The sequence below is a fragment of the Cinclus cinclus genome, chromosome 3, assembly GCF_963662255.1.
Source record: "Cinclus cinclus chromosome 3, bCinCin1.1, whole genome shotgun sequence".
Lineage (NCBI taxonomy): Eukaryota > Metazoa > Chordata > Aves > Passeriformes > Cinclidae > Cinclus > Cinclus cinclus.
In genome coordinates this window covers 83206333-83228779 of record NC_085048.1, presented here as the reverse complement: position 1 = coordinate 83228779, position 22447 = coordinate 83206333, and the positions used below count along the sequence as shown (strand labels likewise).

The 22447-nt window shown below is 33.6% G+C and overlaps 1 protein-coding gene across 1 annotated transcript in view; it reads left to right on the top strand.

Moving 5' to 3' along the window:
• KIF6 (kinesin family member 6) overlaps positions 1-22447 on the top strand; it is a 152179-nt gene that overhangs the window by 46566 nt on the left and 83166 nt on the right. Inside the window, exons 10-13 of the mRNA XM_062490338.1 lie at positions 323-426; positions 15202-15307; positions 16159-16285; positions 18312-18524. Of these exons, the coding sequence (XP_062346322.1) occupies positions 323-426; positions 15202-15307; positions 16159-16285; positions 18312-18524 (550 nt within the window). The remainder of the gene's footprint in view (positions 1-322; positions 427-15201; positions 15308-16158; positions 16286-18311; positions 18525-22447) is intronic.

Genomic DNA, 22447 nt, shown 5'->3' with positions numbered 1-22447 from the left:
TAATGAGTCAGAATTATCTTTCTATTCCTATGTTAAACTATATTTGTCTTTTGCAAAAAATCTTTTGAAGGCCAAGTCTTCTAACACAAGAATTTACTGAATTTGGAAGACTTTGCTTGGGTTTATAAATAGAAAAAGAGTGGGGGGAAAAAAGGTGCTTGGTGTATTTAAGTAATTTTGACAGTTTTTGGAAAAGAAATCTTGTCTAAAAAAAGAGAAAACTAAAATAAAATACTTACTTAAACTCAGCCTTCTACTGCAAAAATCATAAACTAGCTATTAATTTGTAGGTGATACATGGTCTGTGCCTTGCTGTTTGTAGATGATTGTCCAGCTGAAAAAGGAGATCCAGGATTTGAAGGATGAGTTGGTGCTGTTGACTGGCAAACAAAGAACATCAGAGCTTTCCCAAGAAGAGCTACTTCAGTAATGTCTTACAATGTTTTCATTTTCTTCTTTTATTATTATGCTTTTCATCAGTTTCTTTATTGGCATAAATATTTAAATCCATCTCAGAGTTTTAAACTTCCTTGAGTGAATAAGAAAATGGAGTTAGGTGCCAGTTTAGAATGGCAGATTTCCATGAAAAGCTCTGTGAGGTTGCTGGCTGTGTTTTTGCAGCCTCAGCAATGAGGAAGTGAAGTAAAGTAAATGCAAAGGATGGGAATGCTTGTCAAATGCCAGGCAAAAAGAAGTGTTGTATAATAGGGCAGAATGAAAAACAGTCTCTCTCAAAACTGGATATGCAATCCGAGTAGAGTTCAAATAATATTCTTGTGCTGAGAAGTATCCTGCTGCAGTGTTAATTTGACATAAACCAAAAGAAATCTCACATTTCTGTTCCATAGTTGATCAGTGTCTTAAAAGCCAAATATAAATATTTTTTAACTGAACATGCTGTTGAAATGCAGTATTAATTCATGTAAATATTCTAATATTCTTCAGCTTTTGGTAACAGATTAATACAGCATATAAGAACTTTCTGCATATGATGTATTTACTTACTTCTAAATGTTCACAATAATTGAATTCAATTTCCAGCCTTGAAAAATTAATTCTGTAATATGGACCTATTCAATTGCTGTACCTCATTTCTATAAAGCAGTAACTGCCTAATTTTGTTTGATTAGTATGTTAACAGCAACCAAACTGAAGCTGAGGGAATATTTAGTATTTAATTTCTCAGGGGGATGGTCCAGAAGACAGCTCCCAGTGCTAACAATTTCCCCTAACACACAGGAGAGTCTGGAGATATGAGGACAAGCTGCTAACTTGAACCTTGAATTTCTCATGTAGATTGTTGTCATTATTAATCATTTACATCAGTAGCTATCATTGTATTCTCCTAACCAGAAATGTCCCTGCAGCTCCTACTGAGTTAATATATATTTATCATCTGCCCAAACACAAGAGTCAAATGCACAAACAAGATTGCAGAGTAGCTCTAGATGTTAGCAAGACTAGCCATAGAAAGAAAAGTACCTTTCTTTTTCATTATATGCATAATTAAATGCCCTTATTTGGTTAGTTGTTTTTTTTTTTACCCTGGCAGAAGGGTAAAAAGAAACCCTTTTTTTCAGTCTTCAGAAGATGATGGGCTTTCAGTGATTTTATTCAGACATACTTAAATAATCTATATATTGGTTTAAATTAGTGCTTTCATAATATTATTGCAAAATTATGTCACATGAATTTTCCACTGTGATCTTATCTGCTGCTTACTTTGTACAGAGAAACAGGGATTTTGGAAATTGTTTGGGTTTTTCTAAGACCACAGTCACAAATCTTTTTTCCTAAGATTATACCCTTTTTCCCATGGAAATGGCAGACTTATAAATAGGAATGGGTAATAAATAGTAATGGATTAATGATTTATTAATTTTTTTCATTATGATTATGCATAGGAAAACTAGGAATGTATCGCATACAATTGCACCATACCATACATCTGGGAGCCCTGGTTTCAGAAGTGTGACTAAAAAGTGTATTAGTTGTGTGCTTTTCCTTTTTATCTATGTAGCATAATGTGTCATGCATTACACTACAATCGAAGATTTCTTCTGAGATCATAAAAAGGAAATTTGCATCCCATTACTCCAGAAAGAAACAGGGTGGAGACTTTAATGAGTTTCTACCTGCATTAAGTCTCGTGATGAGAAGTAACTTTCAAGGACCTCAGTTACATTAGGTCAATGTAAATCTTTAAGGTTTCTGAATTTATAGTTTATTTATACTTCTTAGGGTTCATGTAGCACATGTATTCGTTGTTTAAGAAATAAGTTCTTTCTTGGATCAAATGCTTTGGAATTAAAATGCAGAACAACACTTAGGTACTACTGGCTGGGATATAATAACTTTCCTGAGGATCAGTGCTAAACAAGATCAATGCTAAACCTCATCCATCATATAATGGCATTTTTCAGGGATCATTTTCTTAATATTATTTAAAGTTTAAAAAAAAAGTTGGTTATACAGATTTTTTTCAAACAGAGAGGCAAAGAGTTTGCTAGAGAATATCTGTCAGGTATGTGAGTCAGACTGGCTTGTTATTACTTTGGGCTGCAGTTGAATGGAACATTGAAGGCTATTTCAGTATTTTCTAGAACAGTTCAAGGGAGGGTAAATGTCAGGGTTTATGAGCTTCACATTTGTCTGTGTTCTTGCAAACAGAATGCTTGTTGATAAACAACTGATGTAGCTCAAACACCCAAATAAAAATATAATGAAATGATAGGATAAAAAGCCACTACTTCAATTAAAGTATCTTTTTGTGTGGTTTTGAACATTTATGCTTTTTGAACTTACTTTTATATGGCAATAACATTTGTGACCATGCTGATTTACACGTCTGAGCTTGAGGTTTGTAAATGTTCTGAGCATTTATGACAATCAGCAGATAGCATCTAAGTGTTCTGTCTCCAGTTAGAGTCTATCAACACATAACAGCAAAACTTCATGACAGTTCTGTTTATGGGGACTGGCCATGTCAGTTTGGAACTACTCATTATCTGGAAAGTTTGTACACATTAAAGAATAAATATACAAATGAGTAGTCCAAACAGAGATATGGACCTGGATGGTGGCTAATAAAATCATGATTGACTATTACTGGAAAATGTCTATGTTGGGATTTGCATCTGGTTTTGAATCTATAATGAAATCTAAATAGTATTACTTATCAGGAGCCATACAGATCAGTTTGTTATGACAGGCAGAAGAAGAAAAGAAGCATAGTATAGGTGATAATGCAACATACTCTGTTGTGCTTTATTTTAAATGGCCACCCAAGAACGATTCTTAAGGGACTAGTATTGTAGGGGATTATTTTGTTATTATTATTATTATTTTTATTGATGATTTTTTTATATGTCAAAGAGGAAAATCTAATTAAGGTCATGATGTATTTCAAATCCTATTTAAACATTTTTGCTTAGCTATCTTCTGTTTAAACTTAAACAAACTGTATCTCATAGTGTGTGTATATATATATATGCATATATATGTATAACTATATAAATAATTCAAGTTTATATAATTATTTTCCAAATTCTTAGACTTTGATCAAAGTCTAACTGTGGTTAATTTTATTGCAAATAATTGACTGGTAAGAAAAAATGTTACAAAAGGTAGCCTTATAAAAATGGTTATGTTTTAATTCTCCTTTTCCTGATTGATTATACATATTTTAACAGAGGGCACACAAAAATTAGCCTGCTGAAAGTATTCTGATCCTTCTGATCTTTCTGATCCTTGGGTTTTTTTTATTCTTTGATGCTGAGCACAGATGGTCAAAGGTACAAAACATGTCAGTGAAAAACTCCATTCACTGAGCACACATTTATATTTTTTTGTTCCACAAAACACTTTATCTCAGGCACTTTTGAGTAGAAGACAGATGCCAAAATGAAACCAAGTCCAGTTGTGTAGATCCAATATTTTTTTAGTCTAACACAATGCTTATGGCATTACATAGATTTTTTTGCTATCTACATATGTGCAGGAATTAAGTGTTAGTGATTGCCAAGGAAAAAAGTGTTAACAATATGTGAAAATTATATTTTGTATGTTTCTTGATTTATTAAGTCAGGAAATGCTGAACATTTCTTGCAACAATGAGTTTCATTCCAATCTTTTACATTCAGAGCATTCCAAATTAAATTGATGGGCTACTCAATGCAATTGGAATTGCTAAATATTTGCAGGTAGCGTATGAATAAGCTAATTTTCATTCTTGATTGTTTTTTCCTCAGTTAAATCAAATAAGTGTCTTCAGGGATTTATTTTATTTTTTTTTTTTCATTTAATGGAAGGAAAAAATCTGTCAAATAGACTTTCCTCATAAACACTACAATGTCACATTACCATTCACTAAATTTGAAACAAAATGGAAAACAAATGCTCTTGACTTTTCTTGGGAATGGTAAATTATAATATGATGCAGCTTATCAGTTGTGTCACTAAAGCTACAGCTCTCTGGTATTCAAAATTCTGTGTTAAATGCTGAGCATTTGCATTACTGCACCATACTTTTGATTTAATTATTTTGTTCTCATAAATGTTAAACATAAACAAATTCTTCTGCTCTCATTTTGTTTATCTAAAAAGCAAAGCTTAAAAATTTCAGCTAGACTACATAAGTGGTTCAGAATGTAGTTCATAAAATGCTTCCAAAATCTGAATTGCTTGCTTTGGATCTTACCTTCTACTTCCTCAGCAGTAAAGGGTTGGTCTAAATATTTCTTTGAGCTGAAGAATTAGTTTCATATTTAAGGGGAAAAAAATAGAACAGGAGTTCTTTGAACTATTTTTTAAAAATAGAAAACATCATACATCCCAAATACAAAGAAATTGTACTCTTTCAGGCTTCCATATTATGGTTTAAAATGGAATTAAATTATCTTCAAATGACTTTTTATGTGTGTGTGTGTGTGTGTGTGTGTGTGTGAGAATTGTATGCCAAAAGTAGAAGGGAAAGTCCTTTTTGCTTGAATAGTTTGGGATTTATTTTTTTTTTTAATAATATAAATGAGCTCACTAGCAATTTACAGTGTGTGCACAGAAAGTCAGGATTTCTAATCAAGGTCCTATGTTCCAGAGCACCCACGCTTCCAGAGCTTTTGCCAGTTGGAAATCTCTAAGAACAGGACCGGAAGTACTGGCTTAGCACTTTAATTTATTAATAATTTTACCTTATTTCTTTCAGATACATATGTTATTACAGATGCTTCTATTTTTTTTACTTCAACAGTCATATACTGTTTGTTTGACTCAAGTCCTGGAGATCTCATTACGTCTGTCTTTCATTTTTTCTGTTTCAACATCGTGACATCTGTGTGCTATCATAGTATTAAAAATATTGCCCTGTTATACAATATAGAGCTTTAACAGTTACTTAGTTAAGCTGTTGAACAAATGGCTTCCTTTACAAAGCAGAGCAAATGTTCATATTTGCTGATGTCAATGTTCAATTTCATTTGCAAGGTGGAAGAAATAAAAGCGTATCACCTTGCCTTTTGTCAAGACAGCTTTGCAGACCATAGATCTGTGTAGAAGTTAGCAGATTGACTGACATGAGCTGTGTAGGCAATATTCAAGAGAAAACAAGCTACCTTAGCTATAAAGTAGCCTTAAAATAATTAGCTTGCTTAGATGCCTGATTTAGAATGCTATTAAATCAATGCATTTTTGCCAAGGACGTTTTTTCTCCTACAGATTATGAAAACTCTAGCAACAGCACAGAAAGTTCAGATTCATAATGCATGTACCTAAGCTACATGCTTAAAATGTAAATAATTTTCTGTGATCTTGCTTTTTGTTCAAAGGCCCCTAAAAGTGTGTGTGGGTGGGGGGTGGAAATCTTATTTAAACTGATCACCTTTTGCATTGAAACTATTCAGAGATAATAAACTGCAAAGTTCTTTTCAAAGGATAGCAAGTTTGTTTCAGCATGGGGGTGGGAGTGAGGTAGACGATGTCCTGTTTTTTAGTGTTCAAAATTATACCAGTCATCTAATATTATGTGGTTTAAATAATAATAGTGAAATAAACTCATAATAGTGAAGTGTATGGAGAAAGCATAAGATAGCTCCAGTTGCTTATTTATGTGTTTGAAAAAAATCTTGGAGCCAGTTTTCTAATGTATATGACCAAAAGTGATCATAGAAGTATTTTGAATCTCACTGAAATTCACTGAATGTTTGGTCAGCTGAGTTCTTCTGAAAGTACCACTAAATATCTGTTTGAATCATTGGCTCTCCTCTCCTCTCCTCTCCTCTCCTCTCCTCTCCTCTCCTCTCCTCTCCTCTCCTCTCCTCTCCTCTCCTCTCCTCTCCTCTCCTCTCCTCTCCTCTCCTCTCCTCTCCTCTCCTCTCCTCTCCTCTCCTCTCCTCTCCTCTCCTCTCCTCTCCTCTCCTCTCCTCTCCTCTCCTCTCCTCTCCTCTCCTCTCCTCTCCTCTCCTCTCCTCTCCTCTCCTCTCCTCTCCTCTCCTCTCCTCCCCTCCCCTCCCCTCCCCTCCCCTCCCCTCCTTTCCCTTTTCCCATCTTTTCTCTTTCTTTTATCTTCTCTTCTCTTTTGTTCTTTTCTTCTTATACCTCTAATTAATAACCTGAAAGTGATACTTTACATATTTTTTAAAACTAAGTCTGTCTTCTATATTGTGTTGGGTTCTATACTACCTTGGTGTTCATCCATAGAGGTACAAAGTATTTTGGCCGCTTTGAATTGCTGTTATGTTTGTCCTATGTAATTTCATTTTATTTCAAATTCTTTGCAGATATTTTGATTTTTGAAATTTTGATAAACTAAATGTTGGTTTTGTATTTCTACTTTTAGATATATTCCAATGATTAAAACATAACTACTGTTATGGCCACAAGTATAATTTGGCAGTAAGTAGCATTCCTTTCTGTATGCGCTTTGGGTTGTTTTTACAAAGTGCTGCTGAAGAAGGAAATCATCTACTCAGCAAGCTACTTGACATGTTTCTTCTCTGAAAAAAGAAAATGCATATGGAATTACAGGCAGTAGCCACCTTTTCCCCTCAAAAGCCAGTCTTGGTCATTTTATTGCTCAATCCAAATCACTCATTTTTTACCGATACAAAGATTTAGATCTGAGTGGATTTCATCATTGAAATGAATGATTTTTAACTTTGTAGAAACTCATCTTACATCTGTTTGCCACATGGTAGCCATCTAATTCAGAAGAATCTCCTGTAATATGTAGCTGTTAGAACACTGTATAGATATTTTCTAAAACTGTAAAATTCTTCCAGACTGTAGAAACATAAAACTTACTTAATCAATACTTACTCAAATACTTACTGCTCTTACTACTCTGGTCTAAGACATCAAATCAATGCAGCCTATACCAGGGCTATGATAATAAAATTATTCTATGAAATATCTACTGAAGGGATTGTTCAAAGGCTTATGTATCTGCTTCCACTATCAGTTACCTTAATTATTATTTCACCCAAGACTTAGCACACTTTTGTTAAATGAGAAGTTAAGCAGTTATTTCTGGGTACAGAATACAGCATTATCCTCTGTAAATGTCAGCTGTGCTGTCATGTACTACCTGTCAGTAATGTATAACAGTTCTTCTCAGGGCAAGCTGTATGAATTCTGTGTACTTTTACCTTCTGGCAATTTCATTCACAGCAATGCCTGGAAATACCTTTTCTTTTTTCCATTACCTTCCATAGCATTATTTATAAAATCCAGTATGAATCTCCACAGTCTTCCCATTCTGATGCACACTTAGTTGTTCTTAAATGTAGCAGTCATTCTTCTTTCACTATCATGCATTTTTTAGACCAATGTATTAATAAAATTTGTAGAGATGTGGAGTTCCTATTTGAACAATATAGACATCATTATTAAACTTAATGATAATTTTTGGAATTAATATATTTTAAAACAAATTGATACCAATTACGTTACTAATAGGCAAGCTATTGCAAAGTCAAGGTAAAAAAACTTGTTTAATTAAAGCAACCTCTCTGATTACTACAAGTTCTTCATTAGCTGCCTTGTTAGCAACCTATTTTTCATAAACTTGGATTTTTGCTTGTGACAGAGTTCACAACTGACCCACAAAATTAATTGTTATTTAAGTGAACTTAATCTTGATACATAACACACTATGTCAGTGATAGGGGTTAAAAGGGAAGTTCTCTCAGAAATGAATCATGACACATAAAGCAAGGTCAAAACAAGTCCTTCCAAATCTGTGTTTTGAGACTGTGCATCCTGCAAGCTATTGAGAGCTCCAAACTTTGAAAACATACTCAGTTGGCTGGGAGTGCTTTTCTGATGCATTTCAGCTGTGTGATTTGTATCCTGGTTCATCCAGAAAAATGACTGATTCAGAAGCAGACTTTTTTAAAAAATATATGTGTGTGTTATTTAATGAATGTGTAAAAGTGAAGTAGTACAGCGCTCTCAGTTAATCATTCTGCAGTTGTGCTATCAGAAAAATTGCATGGAATCTGAAATAATGTGGATAGAAAAGTTTTGTGATTTATGTGTGGTCTAAACAGTAAGCGGTCTTCATTAAAGAAGAATTTCTGAAGGATGGAAAGTAACAGAAGAGAAATGAAGTTGATAATATAAAAGCTGTATCTAAGCTGCAGTACAGTGTGTGTTTACATTATTTGCAAAAGAAAAGATATAAAGTGGGAAAGGCTAGACCAAGAACTTGGGCCTGATTTACAGTCTCTAATGAAAGAGCACTGTTAGGTTAACACTAACAGTTAGTTTTCCATCCCAACTGTTCACGACTGTTCTACTGTGAGTTTTCTTCCAAGCATCAGCATAAGGACTTGTACTTGACACAGCTTGTGGTTTCACATTCTGGTGTCATGATTCAAACCTGCCTGGATCAGCACTGTAATACCTTCCTTTTTGTACTATGTTAAAAAGTAAAAGGTCACAATCAAAATTGGTTTTAAATTAATCTCGGAAATCACTTATTACTGGTCCCTTGATATTGACTTAAAAACTTTTTTTATGTGTAATATTTTGTTCATTTCTGGGGTTTTGTTGTTTGTTCTTTTTTCCCCTGATAAGCACTGGAAAAGAAAGCCCCATTTTTTTTTTTTTTAACTGCTGTATTTCACAGAAAGTGGGTCTCTGTTTAATACTTCCATATTCTTCATCCTTTGGAGAATTTCTGTTGGGAAAATTATTTTTTTCTGATACAGCAGGGTTTTGGCAATAGCCTTCAGCACACCCTTGCTCTTATTAGTGTAAGTTTGGCCTTCTGTTCTCAGGGCAGAACCTTGCATTAGTAGAATAACAGAAATTGATCAAACATCACCTTTGGATATTTCATTTACTTTAATAACATTAAATAGTATTCAATTCTCTGTCATTTACCTTACAACATACCAGAAAAAAGAGAACAAAGGGAATAACTTTGGATGTCCATGTGTTATAAGAGACATCTTCATATGATACTTTTTTTCCTGTCATGTGAAATTAGCTGTGGTCATCCACGTTCCAGTTTTGATTAGCACAAATTCTGCATGAAAACATTACTTAGAGCCTTAGTAAGCTAAAATTAATGAAGAATACAGCATCTGGCTCGCTAATGTTATTGACTACAACAAACAAAAGCTTATTAGTTTTATATTTGTTTAGACACAAAAATAAAGTTTTTAGGGTTTCTAAAATATACTTTTAGGTCTGGGGATTTTTTTAATACTAGTTTAATACTTTCCGTGAAAAGGCTAGGTACTTCTACTTTGGAATACTGGAAGCTTTTCTGAACTAAATTACCTGCATAACAGAATTCCCTCAAATTTAAAAAATTGAATTGACGATCTTATGTTAGAAGAGTACCAAATTCTGAAATTCATATACATGCTGCATATTTCCATTGAAGCAGTTAAGTGTGACAAGTAAGCAATTCAGTAATTTTCAATTCAGTGCATATGCCTAGCTCCATAATTAGGTTTCCATTGCATTTCAGTTAATTAAACAGTTTTTATCATATTTTTCATATTAAGCTGATTTTAAAAGCAGAACAGTGTGAATTCTTACAGCTAAGTATTTTTTTATAAGGGTCTCTCCAGCGTTAAATAAAATTCCTGGTGTTGATCTTCAGATGATAGTACAGAGCATCTCTATCTGGTTTTCTACTCCAGTGAATGACAGGTATTTCTCACAAGGTTTTTGGTGTCTTTCATGTCTTTGGCTTGATTACCTTGAATTTTAATTTTACTTGGGGGATTTATTCTATTCTAGAATAGTTTTATTCTTTTTGCTACTGATACCTTGCAAAGCTTCTTATTTTTTAAACTATAACAGAGAATTAGACTATCAGAACAGGAATTTATTTCTTCTGCAGTCCATCTCTCATATAACAGGGAGGTCCAGGATTGCTGTACTGCTAGTCTTCAAAAATATAGTCAAGAAAGGAAAACATAATATCATACTGTAAGTGTCAGTGTTCACATATATTCAATATTATGGAAAGCATTTTTGGTATTTTTGTTAGTTGATTTTCTTTTTCTTCTTGTTTCTAGCTGGTTTTCATTACATGCCTGAACCAAAGCATTTGGACCTTTTTTTTTCTTCCCTCTAGTTTATGAGTTACCTTGACCCTCTCAATTATGTTGTAGAACCTATGTATATGATTCTTCTAAATTATTTTCCCATTGAATTTTGGCAGTTTGTGTAATGGGGAAATTAAGGTTCAGTCTGCATTGTTTTAGGGAGAAGAAAAGTTCAGTCACATACTTAGAAATTTTTCATACATGATATGTGTTCTATGCCCAGCATGCTCTTTCCATTAGCAAGTTCATTACACCTTTCAAAATGCCCTTCTTTGGGCAGCTTTATTTCCTAATCTGTGTTTTGAGAGGACATGAAAATACTGACCATTGTCCTTGGCATAATAGCATAAATAAATAAAAGGTTTCATTTTTCAGGTCTTTTTGAAAGAAACGCTCGTTCACAGCTCTTACAGAAAATAGGGCATACTGACTGACTAGATGCATGGTCTCAGGGCTGAGCCACAATAGATGACTAAAAATTCTTTATTACCTATCCCTTTTTGTTTTTCTACTATGACTGAGTTGAAAAAAAATTGGAAAGTCTTTTAGAAAATGAATATTTTTATTTTAACTCATGATTTCATACTACCTTTGTTCTGCCACATACCCATGCCTCTGAGTAGGCCAGTAAAGAAAGATTTGCTAGAAAATTCTCTGGACTTCTTGTTATCTGTGAGTTTCTTGCTGCTCTTGAACAGCTGGACCCTACTTTGTTCAGTTTTGGGGTGTTTAATCTGTTTTTCTGGTTCAATTCTTGCTGACATATTTTCTAGCAAAATCTTTGGTTTAAGAAAAACAGTTTGATTTACGTTCTCCTTGTAGAAAACTAAGGATCAAACATAGATGACTATCTCAGAATATGCTATTATTGATAAGGAGAATGGTATTACTGATCTCATAAAAATAACAGAATTAAAAACACAAGCTATTCTGGCTCTCCTTTACTTCCAAAAAGTTTTTTATCGCTGTCTTTCTATTGGAGGATGACTACAGCCTGTGCATGGTTTTGACCAGAAGGAATGTGTTGGACTTGTAACTGTAAATGCACTACATGAATTTCATAAATCTTTTACAACCTTATTTTATATAATTCTGCGGTCTAGTTTTCATATATTCCATCTATTTAGTTTTATGGAGTATTTAGAGACAAATAGTAGACTGATTTAGCTAGGAATATGAGAAGTAAAAGCATATTCGTCTTTTAAATTCTATTGTCATTTGTTTCTGTACCACCTAGCAAAGAGATACACCGTGTCTAATATATGTTAGTAAAAAGTAAATGTACAATCAGTATTTTTTATGTATCTTCTCATCTGTGTTTTGTTCCCTTGCCTTGTGATTCTTTATTGTCTCCTTGATTAATCCTGTGAATGTTTCTGAAAATGAAGTAGCATTGTATTTCTTTAATTTGTGAAACTGAAGTTCTAAACTGTATAAAATCATACATTGACAGTCTTTGAGCTGCTGAATCACTTAAATGAAAGATGGTTCCATTTGCTACGATCTAGTAATTGAGAAGAGAATCTTCAAGTTGCCTCTGTATCGCATTGTTTATTTTGTACCTTTCTGTAGTGCTTCAATTTTCTGGAAGAACTCCCAGAATATTCAGCATGTTGCCAGACCCTGTGTTTATTTCAGAAAGAGTTCTGGCATTTTTTACATGGAAACCTAGAAGAGGAAGGGAGGCAGTGATTTTTTTGCTAGTATTCATGGAGATTTGCATGGCTGGTTTTCTTTCATTTATCTATTTTTATTTTATCCGTAGTGTTTAGACTCAGATGGTCTGTTCCTTCTCTTGTTCCCATTCTTAAAGATGAAATACTGAAAATTTACCTAAAAGCACACTGACAATCTAGGGTTTCCTACAACTGGGAAAGAGGCTGAATTGGTTTACAGCTTCAGATTTACACTGTGATATTTCAGACTTGACTCAGTCTTGATGCTCAGATCTCTTTTGGCTGCTATGTACTACTTGGAAATCAAAAAATTAATTGCACTGTTGTGTTTTTGCACGACTTCTAAAATGTTAATATAAGACAGAGGAAATAGCAGTTTATATCTATGACTAGAGCTTGTCAAATTTGTTGCACTTAGCAAATGAACCTTGACTCTTGACTGGAATAATAGTTTTAAAAAATAAAGCATAATGTTTCAGGAATTATATATTCTTTCCCTTTCTCTTGAAAGATTTTCACATTATGGTAATTGCAATTATGCGAGTTAGTGCATTTTTTAATTGATTCCCATAGCCTAAATCTGTTGTAATCTGAGTATGGGTAAATCCCTGGCAACTAGACGATCTTTGAAAGGTTAATACATCTCCTCCATAATTTACAGTTCAAGATAAAGGCCCATTTTTATAGATGACTTCATATAGTCAGTCTAGGCAATCTAATTATTTAAAAAAAAAATGTTTCCTCTTACTGAAAGCAATAAGGTGCTTAAGATAGTGACAAATACTTTGACTTAAGATAGTGACTTACTGTGTCTGTGTAATCACAGTCATATTCTTATTAATAGTATAAATGCTTCTCTTTTCCCACTGCTTACACAAATGCCTGCCTCCATGGATGAAGGATTAATTCTCCTTCTCTTTGTGCTTAGTGAGTCTGCAGAGACTAATAGTAACTTTGTACTCTTGGATTCTGTTCTGTTGTACTCTTAATGTTGTAAAAAAATCCCGTAGCAATAAGTAAAATTTTGTTTTCTTTTACTGAGTAAATCTTGTTGTCTCTTCAGCTGAGAAGCAAGTCAGTGCCAATAACACTTCTGTAGCCAATATTTCTCTTTAAATATCCTCTCCTTCAAGCTCTTCACATGTACAGCTCACACTGACTTCAGAGAATATCCTATAAATTCAGAAGTTCTGAATTTTGGACATTCAATGAGTGGAATAGAGAACATATATATCTCTTGTTACTTAACTGAAATGATGAAAATGGGAAAGCAAAGTTTGTCTGATATCAACCCACTTGTTTCCTTTTTCTTCTGAGTATTGCCACATTGCTGGACCTAGAGGAGATAAATATCAAAACTTTCTGTTATGTTTTCCAGTTTTCATTCCAGTCTTGCAGCTACTGATTTTCAGATATTTATCTATTGAAAAGAATGTTGGGGTTTTTTTTCTGATTGTCATATATCCCTTTGTTTCACTCTCCAGCAGGGATTTCCTAATATTGTAATGTGAAGAATTTCAGTGAAAAAATTCTCCAGAAGCAGGGAAATACCACAAAACATACTCTAGGGTCAGCTTTGGATGATGTGATATTATAATGCTAATTTTTTTTCTATGTGGTTTCAACAAAGTGATTCTGATAATAAAATGGCAACAAGATTCCCAGTCCTGTAACCGAAGAGGATAAATGACTACGAAGTGACATTCAGAAGGCTTGCATATTAAGTAGGGAGTTGAACGAGACTAGTTCAAAAGAAATACTAGACGCAGACATGAACTCTTGCCCTTCTTGGGCAGTTGGGTACTTGATGCAGCTACCTTACATTCCCTGGCTCAGGCTCAGAACTTGAGGATAAGAATCTAAATAAACATTTTAAATTATAAAATTATGCTTTACAGGTCATATGCCTGGAATTGTTGCCCACCATTTGCCTATTAAAAAATTGAAATAACATTTGTCAGGAGCCAGCAAGCCATAAATCTGAACCCAGTTGATGGAGTTTGAATTTGCACTTGCAAATTCTGCAGTTTCCCAGAAATATACCTTAGCAAGTGGATTAAAAGCGTAGCTTTGGCTTGGAAATCCTCTTCACTTTGCCTTGAGAATGAGCTGCAATGCATCCTGAAATATGAGACCTGGAAAGATGGTGACAGCACGTAAGAGGAAGTCTGTCTCTATGTGTATAGATGTGACATCCAGCCTAGAATGTGATATATTATGTCTGTATAGGTTTCTGGTCTGATACTTTTAATTTGGATTTGAAAAATAAAGAGTGTGCTTCTCTGGGCCAGATTGTCTTGCGAAGACCAAATTACAGAAATAACTGTTTCTCCCTAAGGAATATTTGGTCAGTTGTTTTTAAAGAATACATTAAAGAGATTAAAATGCTAATTACATTTCATTTGTCAGAGGAAGAGCAGTAGATCTTTGAAAAGTGTGTAAGTATCTGCATTAAAGGAGAGTTTGCCTTACTTGGTGATTGGAGCAGGTAATTTATGTATGAAAGCTATGCTATCTGCTGATTATTGTAATAGAAAAAGAAGTAGACTTTTCTTTTGAACAAATAATTGTATATAATTGCAAATCCTATGCCCAAACCCTCTTAAAATCTAGTCTTATGATAGAGCAGGTTTTAAGTCTTTTCAATTATGAGATAGCAGAAGAGCAAAAGGTTACAAAATAAATGAGAAAAAGAAAAGATTACATCTGAGATGCTTTTTAGTTCTAGAACTATTCCTTAGCAAGCGCCAGTACGTTCAGATATGCAGTTGTAGAATCTTCAGGAACAAATCCAGGTTTCATTAACCAGATCAAAAGTACATTTCAAATGCATGGTCCTTGAAGAAAGATAGCCTATTAATATCAGGCAGCTTGATGCATTTTGTAATGTATTTGACATGCCATTTTGCAGTTATCTACTTGTTTGTGAATTTTTTTTCTTCTCTTAAAAATGTTATTTCCAGGTTGGATGAGTTAATTGAAACATTTCTCAAAGATAATGATCCTGACAGCTCTCTGGATGTTGGTGCTGACATGCGCAAGATAAAGTATTGCTTCATTCATATGAAGGTATTTTTTTTTAAATGGAGATGAAAGTGCAGCTGGCTCTCTGAAAATAACTTGGAGATATTAATGGTTGAAAAGTGTTAAAAGAAATGCAATGTAGTTGGGAGGTACTGGAAAATGGTAAAACAATCAAACTTTAAACTTGGAGGACTCATAGAAAATTTAAATTTAGCTGGGAAAATTCAGCAGTATTTTGTGGAAACATCAGCAAGGATCCCAACATGCAGTAAAATTGTAAGAGAGCACTGGAAGTTACTGGAATTAAGACAAGTTGTTGTTATATGGATAGATGTTCCCATCTGTATTTCCAGCATTACTGAGGCTTTACTTTGAACAAATTATGTTGAAGGATGTAAAAATGTAGATTAAAAACACTATGTTCCTTTATCTATTACACTAATTCTTCTGATGCTGTTGCAAGACATTCTGAATCATTGAGAAAACCAGATATACTTGGTAATTGTGAAATTATAGAAGATAATGCTTTTCTGTATTTTGGGATATAGATCTTCCAATATAATAGTGTATACATTCCTGATCTTAATTTATTGTCCTTAAATAATTACTTTTAATTATATTTTTAATACTGAAAGTTCTGTGATACTAGAGAACACTGGAGTTCATGTGTAGAAAAAGTAAAATAAACTGCACCCTTACCAGTGAAGATTAAAAAATCCAATTTTTTTCATACTTGATACAATGGATATAATTCAACAGTCAACTGTGGCATGATTTTATGCTGTAAAGAGTATAGAAAGGTTTCATCTTTCTTACTATAGCTAGACTCTCTCAGAATAGAATACAGAGCTGGAGGAAAAGTTAAAGGGGTGTTCATTTTTTGTTTCTCCTAATAGCAAATTATAAATCATCCAATGACTTCAGGTAAAAAATTGCTCTCTCAAGACATCTCTGAAGAACAAAACAATAATGAAGAACTGGAAAAACTGAAAGGAGTTCTGCAACAAAGAGACAATGAAATCAGTATCCTTTGTGGGGGAAAAAGTATTATTTGCATTTGAGATGATCTGACTTACAACCATTTTTCTTCTTGTAAGAGAGGCTCTACTGTGTTAAAGGAAATACTCACTTCCCAGCTTTTATGTGACAGGACTTCTGCTTTGCACCTGGTTCTCTTTCCACTTTCACCAAAATCAAAATCCTGGATCCAAGCACCATTTAGCTTTAGAATGGTCCAGCCAATAACCAAATATTGTGGATCAGGCTACACCTAAAAGATTCTCCTCAAGCAATTTAAGCTACTTTTTAGAGGGGGAAACTCTGATGCTATATAAAGACCAATCTATTACCTTATAAAGAATAGAATTTCCTGTATGTGTTATTTTTAGCCAAACGAAGTGTTGCTTTGGGGACTACTGGGCAATTTGCCCTTAGAACAAATATAAAACTTTTTACATTTAAATTTAAAGCTTTTTTTTTTTTTTTTTTTTGCACATAAGAGTGCTAAACTGCTCAGACATGCTTTGTCCATTTCACTGCCTCACAGGAAACACGAGTAGCTGCACGGCAGCGTGATGGGTGGGAGGTATTTTTAGCAGGTTGACAGAGCTGTGGGCAAACCACAGCCACTGTGACCCCAGCTTTGTGGCTACTCAGAGGGGAAAGTTGGTAATACAGCAGAAAAATTAAAAATATGAGGTTGTTGAATGTAAAGGTAGCAGGTTTTTTTCCACATTTATTAACAAAGAGTGAACTCAATTGCATTCTTTGTGCTCAACAATTTCAACTCAATTTTATATGTCAAATGAGAATGGCATTTTTCACTGGGGTGTAGCATGTTACCTGTCTGAACTGAGGTGGCAGGAAAGCTTCCCTATTTCTGCTCTGTCATAGATGATAAGATTTTGTTTTTCCAAGGTGCAGTTTCAGATAAATTTAGCTAAAACACTGACTCATTCCTTTCAAAAAATTCTTCAATTATTTTAATGTAAATTTTAATATCTGAATTCCCAGAAACATTTCCTCCTGAAATCAATTATTTCATTAGTATGAGATAAAGACAAAGATATCTCTGTCAAATGCACTTGTGCTCAACAAATTTATACAGCTTGGCTCACACAAGTAAAAGGAGGAAACTCATGTAAATCCATGTAAGAGTTAAATAGAAAGAATATAGGAAGACTTTGAAAACAAGACTGATTTAAGAAGTCTGCAGTGGCTAAGTGGTGGTATATCATCACTAGAACATTAATAGCATGCCTAATGTGATTAAGTGGTGGGAAATATGGGAGCTGTTAAATAAACTATGAGCTCCTTCTTGCCTACAGTGGCTAGAAGCTATCATAAAAACTGAATTGGAAAGGGCTTTATTTTTATTACCTAGTCCAGTTAATAATATTCCCCAAAGACTAATTAGATTTTCTACTGTTCATTAAGAAGATTAATTAGGATTAGAAAGAATAGCATATGAAATTCATATCACAGGGCTTTCAGTGTTCCTAACTGAATGCATGCAGGTTTTCCATTTTACATTCTCTATAAGCTGTTAGGCAAAATGTATTTATATCTAGTATACTTCCAGTAAATTTAGTGTTATTACAATGAATTTCCAAATACTTTTCCTGAATTTTATCAAACCTTTCATGAAAAGCTTGCAGATGGGATATGCTTGTAAGCCTACCTGTAAATTAAGAGGTTTTATTCTGTTTGCAAGACTTTTTTTTATTGCAGAATTTAAAAAATAAAAAGGGACTACCACAATGGCAATAAGATCCTGTTTGTCTGTGAATGCTTTTATCAGGAGTTGATTGAATGGGATCAGCAGTTGTGGTCAATGTGTGACTTTTTTATTGTTTTAGTAAGAATTAATCTGCTCTTTGGAAAAACAGGTGAATGAAAATAATTGCAAAGCATATGACCAACTTTAATTTCATATTATGGAATATTAATTCCATAATATTGTTTCACTTAGAAAAAAAATGCTTATGGACAAACAATGATGATTGTTGCTTTAAAAAAAAAATAATTATTTCCTTAATATATCTTGCAGATATTCTGGTAACTATGCTAAAAAAAGAAAAAAAAAAAGCACGAGATGCTCTTTCCCAGTTTAATGCCACCTCTGCTGGCTCTGCGCTCTTGGAGCAGTCTCCTTCTATGAGCCTGGAAGAAAGTCAGAGTCCATCTAGATGTTTTAGTCTGAAAGAAACAAAAGTTCTCAGCTCTTCTGTTCCCAGACTACCTTTTCTTTCCAGAGCAACAGGTTAGTGTAATTAATTAAGTGAACAGTTATTGGATTATTCCAATATGATTTTCAGTATATCCTTCAAATGTGAACCAAAACCAGGAATCTTTATTTCAGTACCAGTCATATTGTGCTAATTATATATGTACAAATGCAGGGTTTTAAATTTAAAGCCCTCTGAGGTGCTTATAATTTTTAAAACTTATATAAATACTCTGTTGAACAGCCTTATGGAACCATAGTATAAATTCAGTTGCAGGCCCTTGATTCTTTCAGTAAATTCACAGAAAAAAATGGGGGTTCGAGTAGAATTCATTAAGAAATATAAGGAAATAATATTTTCCCCTGGAAGGAAGATCCATTTCAATTTGTCCTGATACTACAGGATTTACGTTTATGTTTAAATCATTGTAAAGCAACTCAAACAATTGAAATAATATTGACCAGTTAGCATGGATCGCATAAGTAGGGCAGTTTTTATAGTGGTTATTTGAAAAACGTTAAGTGCTGAGCATTGGAATTTTCTTTCCATATATCATTTTATCTGGTTATTTATGAAAAATGGATAACAATATTCTTGCAAATTGTTCATTTCAAAATCCACATTAAAAAACTTCCAAAACCTGTAGATAGGTTTTTCTTGCATAGTCTCATGTTTTCTTCATTTTCTATTTGAATTGTTGAAATAGATTTTTTTGCTGTCAGCAGGTTCTGGAAGTGTTTATGTTTTTGTTAGTAAAGAAAATGCCTCAGCCTGAATTATCACATATGTCTATTGAATTTTCATTATTTATATTTATGTATGCTTTTTTATGCATTTTTGGGGGCAGCTAGCTGAAAGAAAAAAGGAGTTTTCATTGTGAAACTCAGACGTGGCAGCTGACAAGTAGAAATTTAGATCTTCCTAGAGTAGTGGTGGGAATGAAGTTCTTAAATTATTTAAGGTTGCCAGTTACCCTCTAAAATTGGATTCTAATTGATCTTGTCTGTTGTCACACTTGTTATTTTGTTTCAGTTGCTCAGCTGCTGAGGAATTCCCTTTGCCCTCTGCTTTTCCTATTTACCATGCTTCTTCTCATTTTATAGGAAGAATTTATTTGATTTGGTGTCATAACAGTGTCAAGTAAATACAATCATGTTCTTGTAACACAAAGCTTTTCATTACCACCAAAATATGCTAGCAAATAATAGCTATATTTTATCAACAAATAGCTAATATAATTCCATCTTTTTTACAGTGCCACTTATTCTTCAGTCTTTAAAAAATACCCTCATAAGCATTATCAAAATCTTAGTATTGATGAATGCATTCCTTTTTTGCAAACATTTGTGTGGTTATGTTCATATGAGTTTTCTTTGAATGTAAAACAGGAACCATCATGTCAGCTCAAATTGACTGGATTGTAGAACTGGATTATTGCCTGCACTCTGCACTGGCAAGGCCAGGTTGGATGGGACCCTGAACAGCCTGGTCTAGTGGAAGATGTTCCTGCTCTTGGCAGGGGGGTTGGAACTCAATCATCTTTAAGGTCCCTTCCAACCCCAAAAAATTTTGTGGTCCTTTACTAAGTTTGCATGAGGTATAATTCTCACTCGAGCACAGAGCCTCATTTTTCATCTACTGAAAGCCTGAAAATGATGTACATCATTATAAAATTACCCCCTCTATTCAAAATCCATCTGAACTGTGTGTGTGTATATATATATCTGCCATTTTGTCTGTACGCTTTAAGAATTCACTAAAGATTCTAAAAGGGCTTGGGCCTGAGCCAGGGTTAAACTCCCAGGTAGAAGGTTTAGTGTAGCATTGAAACTATTCATCATTTAAACCCTTTGCATAGTTTGCATCGTTTATGAAGATTTCAATTTACAACATGAAGGCTATGTGATGTGTTAACTATTTGAACAATCTATCTTTATTTATTTAGTTCTTTACTCTCAAACTTGCCATCAGCCTGAATATAATGCAATATAACATGGTATTTCTAGTGTCTCTAATGTATTTTCCATTTTCCTATCTCATTTCCTTATCCTGAATATTAAATTAGGAAATCAAAAGAAGTTATAGGAAAAAAATACTTACTTTAACAAAATAGTTGTTGGCACATTTATCTAATAATTAATTTAAAAATATATTTAGAATTATTCATTTATTTTGCAGTTGAGTTGTTTTGTGGCTTTAATGTTTGTTTGCCCAGAAACAGATTTTTACCATTTTGTGACAGAAAATAGAATAATATTTTTAGCATTTTTTCCCATATGATCTAGTATCATATCTACATTGAAAGATGTGTTTCTTGTCTATCCTATCCAGACAATGCTTTAAGTAGGAGAAAGGCAGTTATACTATTTCACTGCTGAGCTTGCTGTAATAATCTGTGATAACAGGAAATTTATCTTGATCTTGTCACAGCAGTAAAATGATTCCTGGTCCAAATTTGTCCCACAACAGGCTGACTTTGGAGATAAATGAGTAGTGACTTCTACAATGGTAAATGTTTTACAGGTACAGCCATAATTTAACTTTTTCTAAGTCCATCCTGTATTGAATATGCAAGGTCTTTTCAGAAGAAACTGAGTGAACATATCTTCAAAGGTTTGACATGCGGTAATATTTACCTTCCTGTACATTCTACTTTTCCTTACCATGCGTATGCCTGGAACTCTAAACAGAAGCCTTTAATGGATGTACAGACTCCAGGATTTACAAGGCCTAACAGCTAGATTTGATTTCCACATAGGTTTTTGGGCACCAGTATATAATATTATCAGCTGATAATACTAAATTCTAAAGAGTTTATTCCATAGAATCATAGAATGTTTTTGAGGTGTGTAAAGGTCCTTAAGAATAATCTAGTTTCAAACCCCCTGCCATGGACAGATTGCTCAGGGCCCCATCCAAGCTGGCCTTGAACATCTCCAGTGATGGGGCATCCACAACCTTTCCGGGCAACCTGTTCCAGTGCTTCACCTTCTTTACACCCTTTGAGTAAAGAATTTCTTCCTAACATCTGTTCTAAACACACTGTCTTTCAGTTTAAAACCATTGCCCTTTATCATGTCACTATCTGTTATATAAAAATTCCTCTCTCTCCTTTTCTAAAGCCCCTTTAGGTAAATGGAAGGACACAATGAGATCTCCCTGTATCCTTCTCTTCTCCATGCTGAGCAACCATAGCTCTCTTTGCCTGTGTCTGATTTAATGTTGAAAGGTACTTTTTGTGAGCAGGTATGTCTTTAGGGACTTGTTTGAATATCATATTTGAAATAACGTCACTAGTAAAATATTGTTGAACATGAGGCTTGATATCACTGGAGACTTAACTAAGAACAGCTGAAACTGGACATGTGGACCATTGTTGTGTTTTGCATAGTGTTTTTTCCAGTTTATATCATCATAATATACTTCATGAATCTGAAAGAGACATAACTGGCTATGAATTTCAATTATGTTTCAGGTGAACATTCCAAAAAATGCGAAGACAAGTTATGGGCATAATAACATGAGCTTTACAAATTCTTCAACAATTTTCCTTTTAATATAATCATTTTGTTCATCATAAAAAGTATTTTCTGCATCTTTAATTGTGTTAACAATTCATGCTTTCTAGAGATATAATTATAGAACTACATATAATCTTTCTTAGGAGTTGAGTTAATAATAAATTAGTAGTTTCAGGATAAATCAGAGAGTAAATTAATGTAGTAAAACAAGAAAAAAATCAGACTTCATCAGACAGAGTGATAAATACTGTGTTGTATTTTACTTTTATTGCATTATATCACTTCTATACAAAGAAGTCTTATTTTTAAATCAGTCACTGATTTCAGAGACTGGCACTTGTCTCTTAGGATAATTCTGTCAGCATAAAAGCCATTATTCCTCCTGCTAGATTTGTTTTTCTCCTGAAATATAAACAGTTTTTCTATTGTGGCATTTA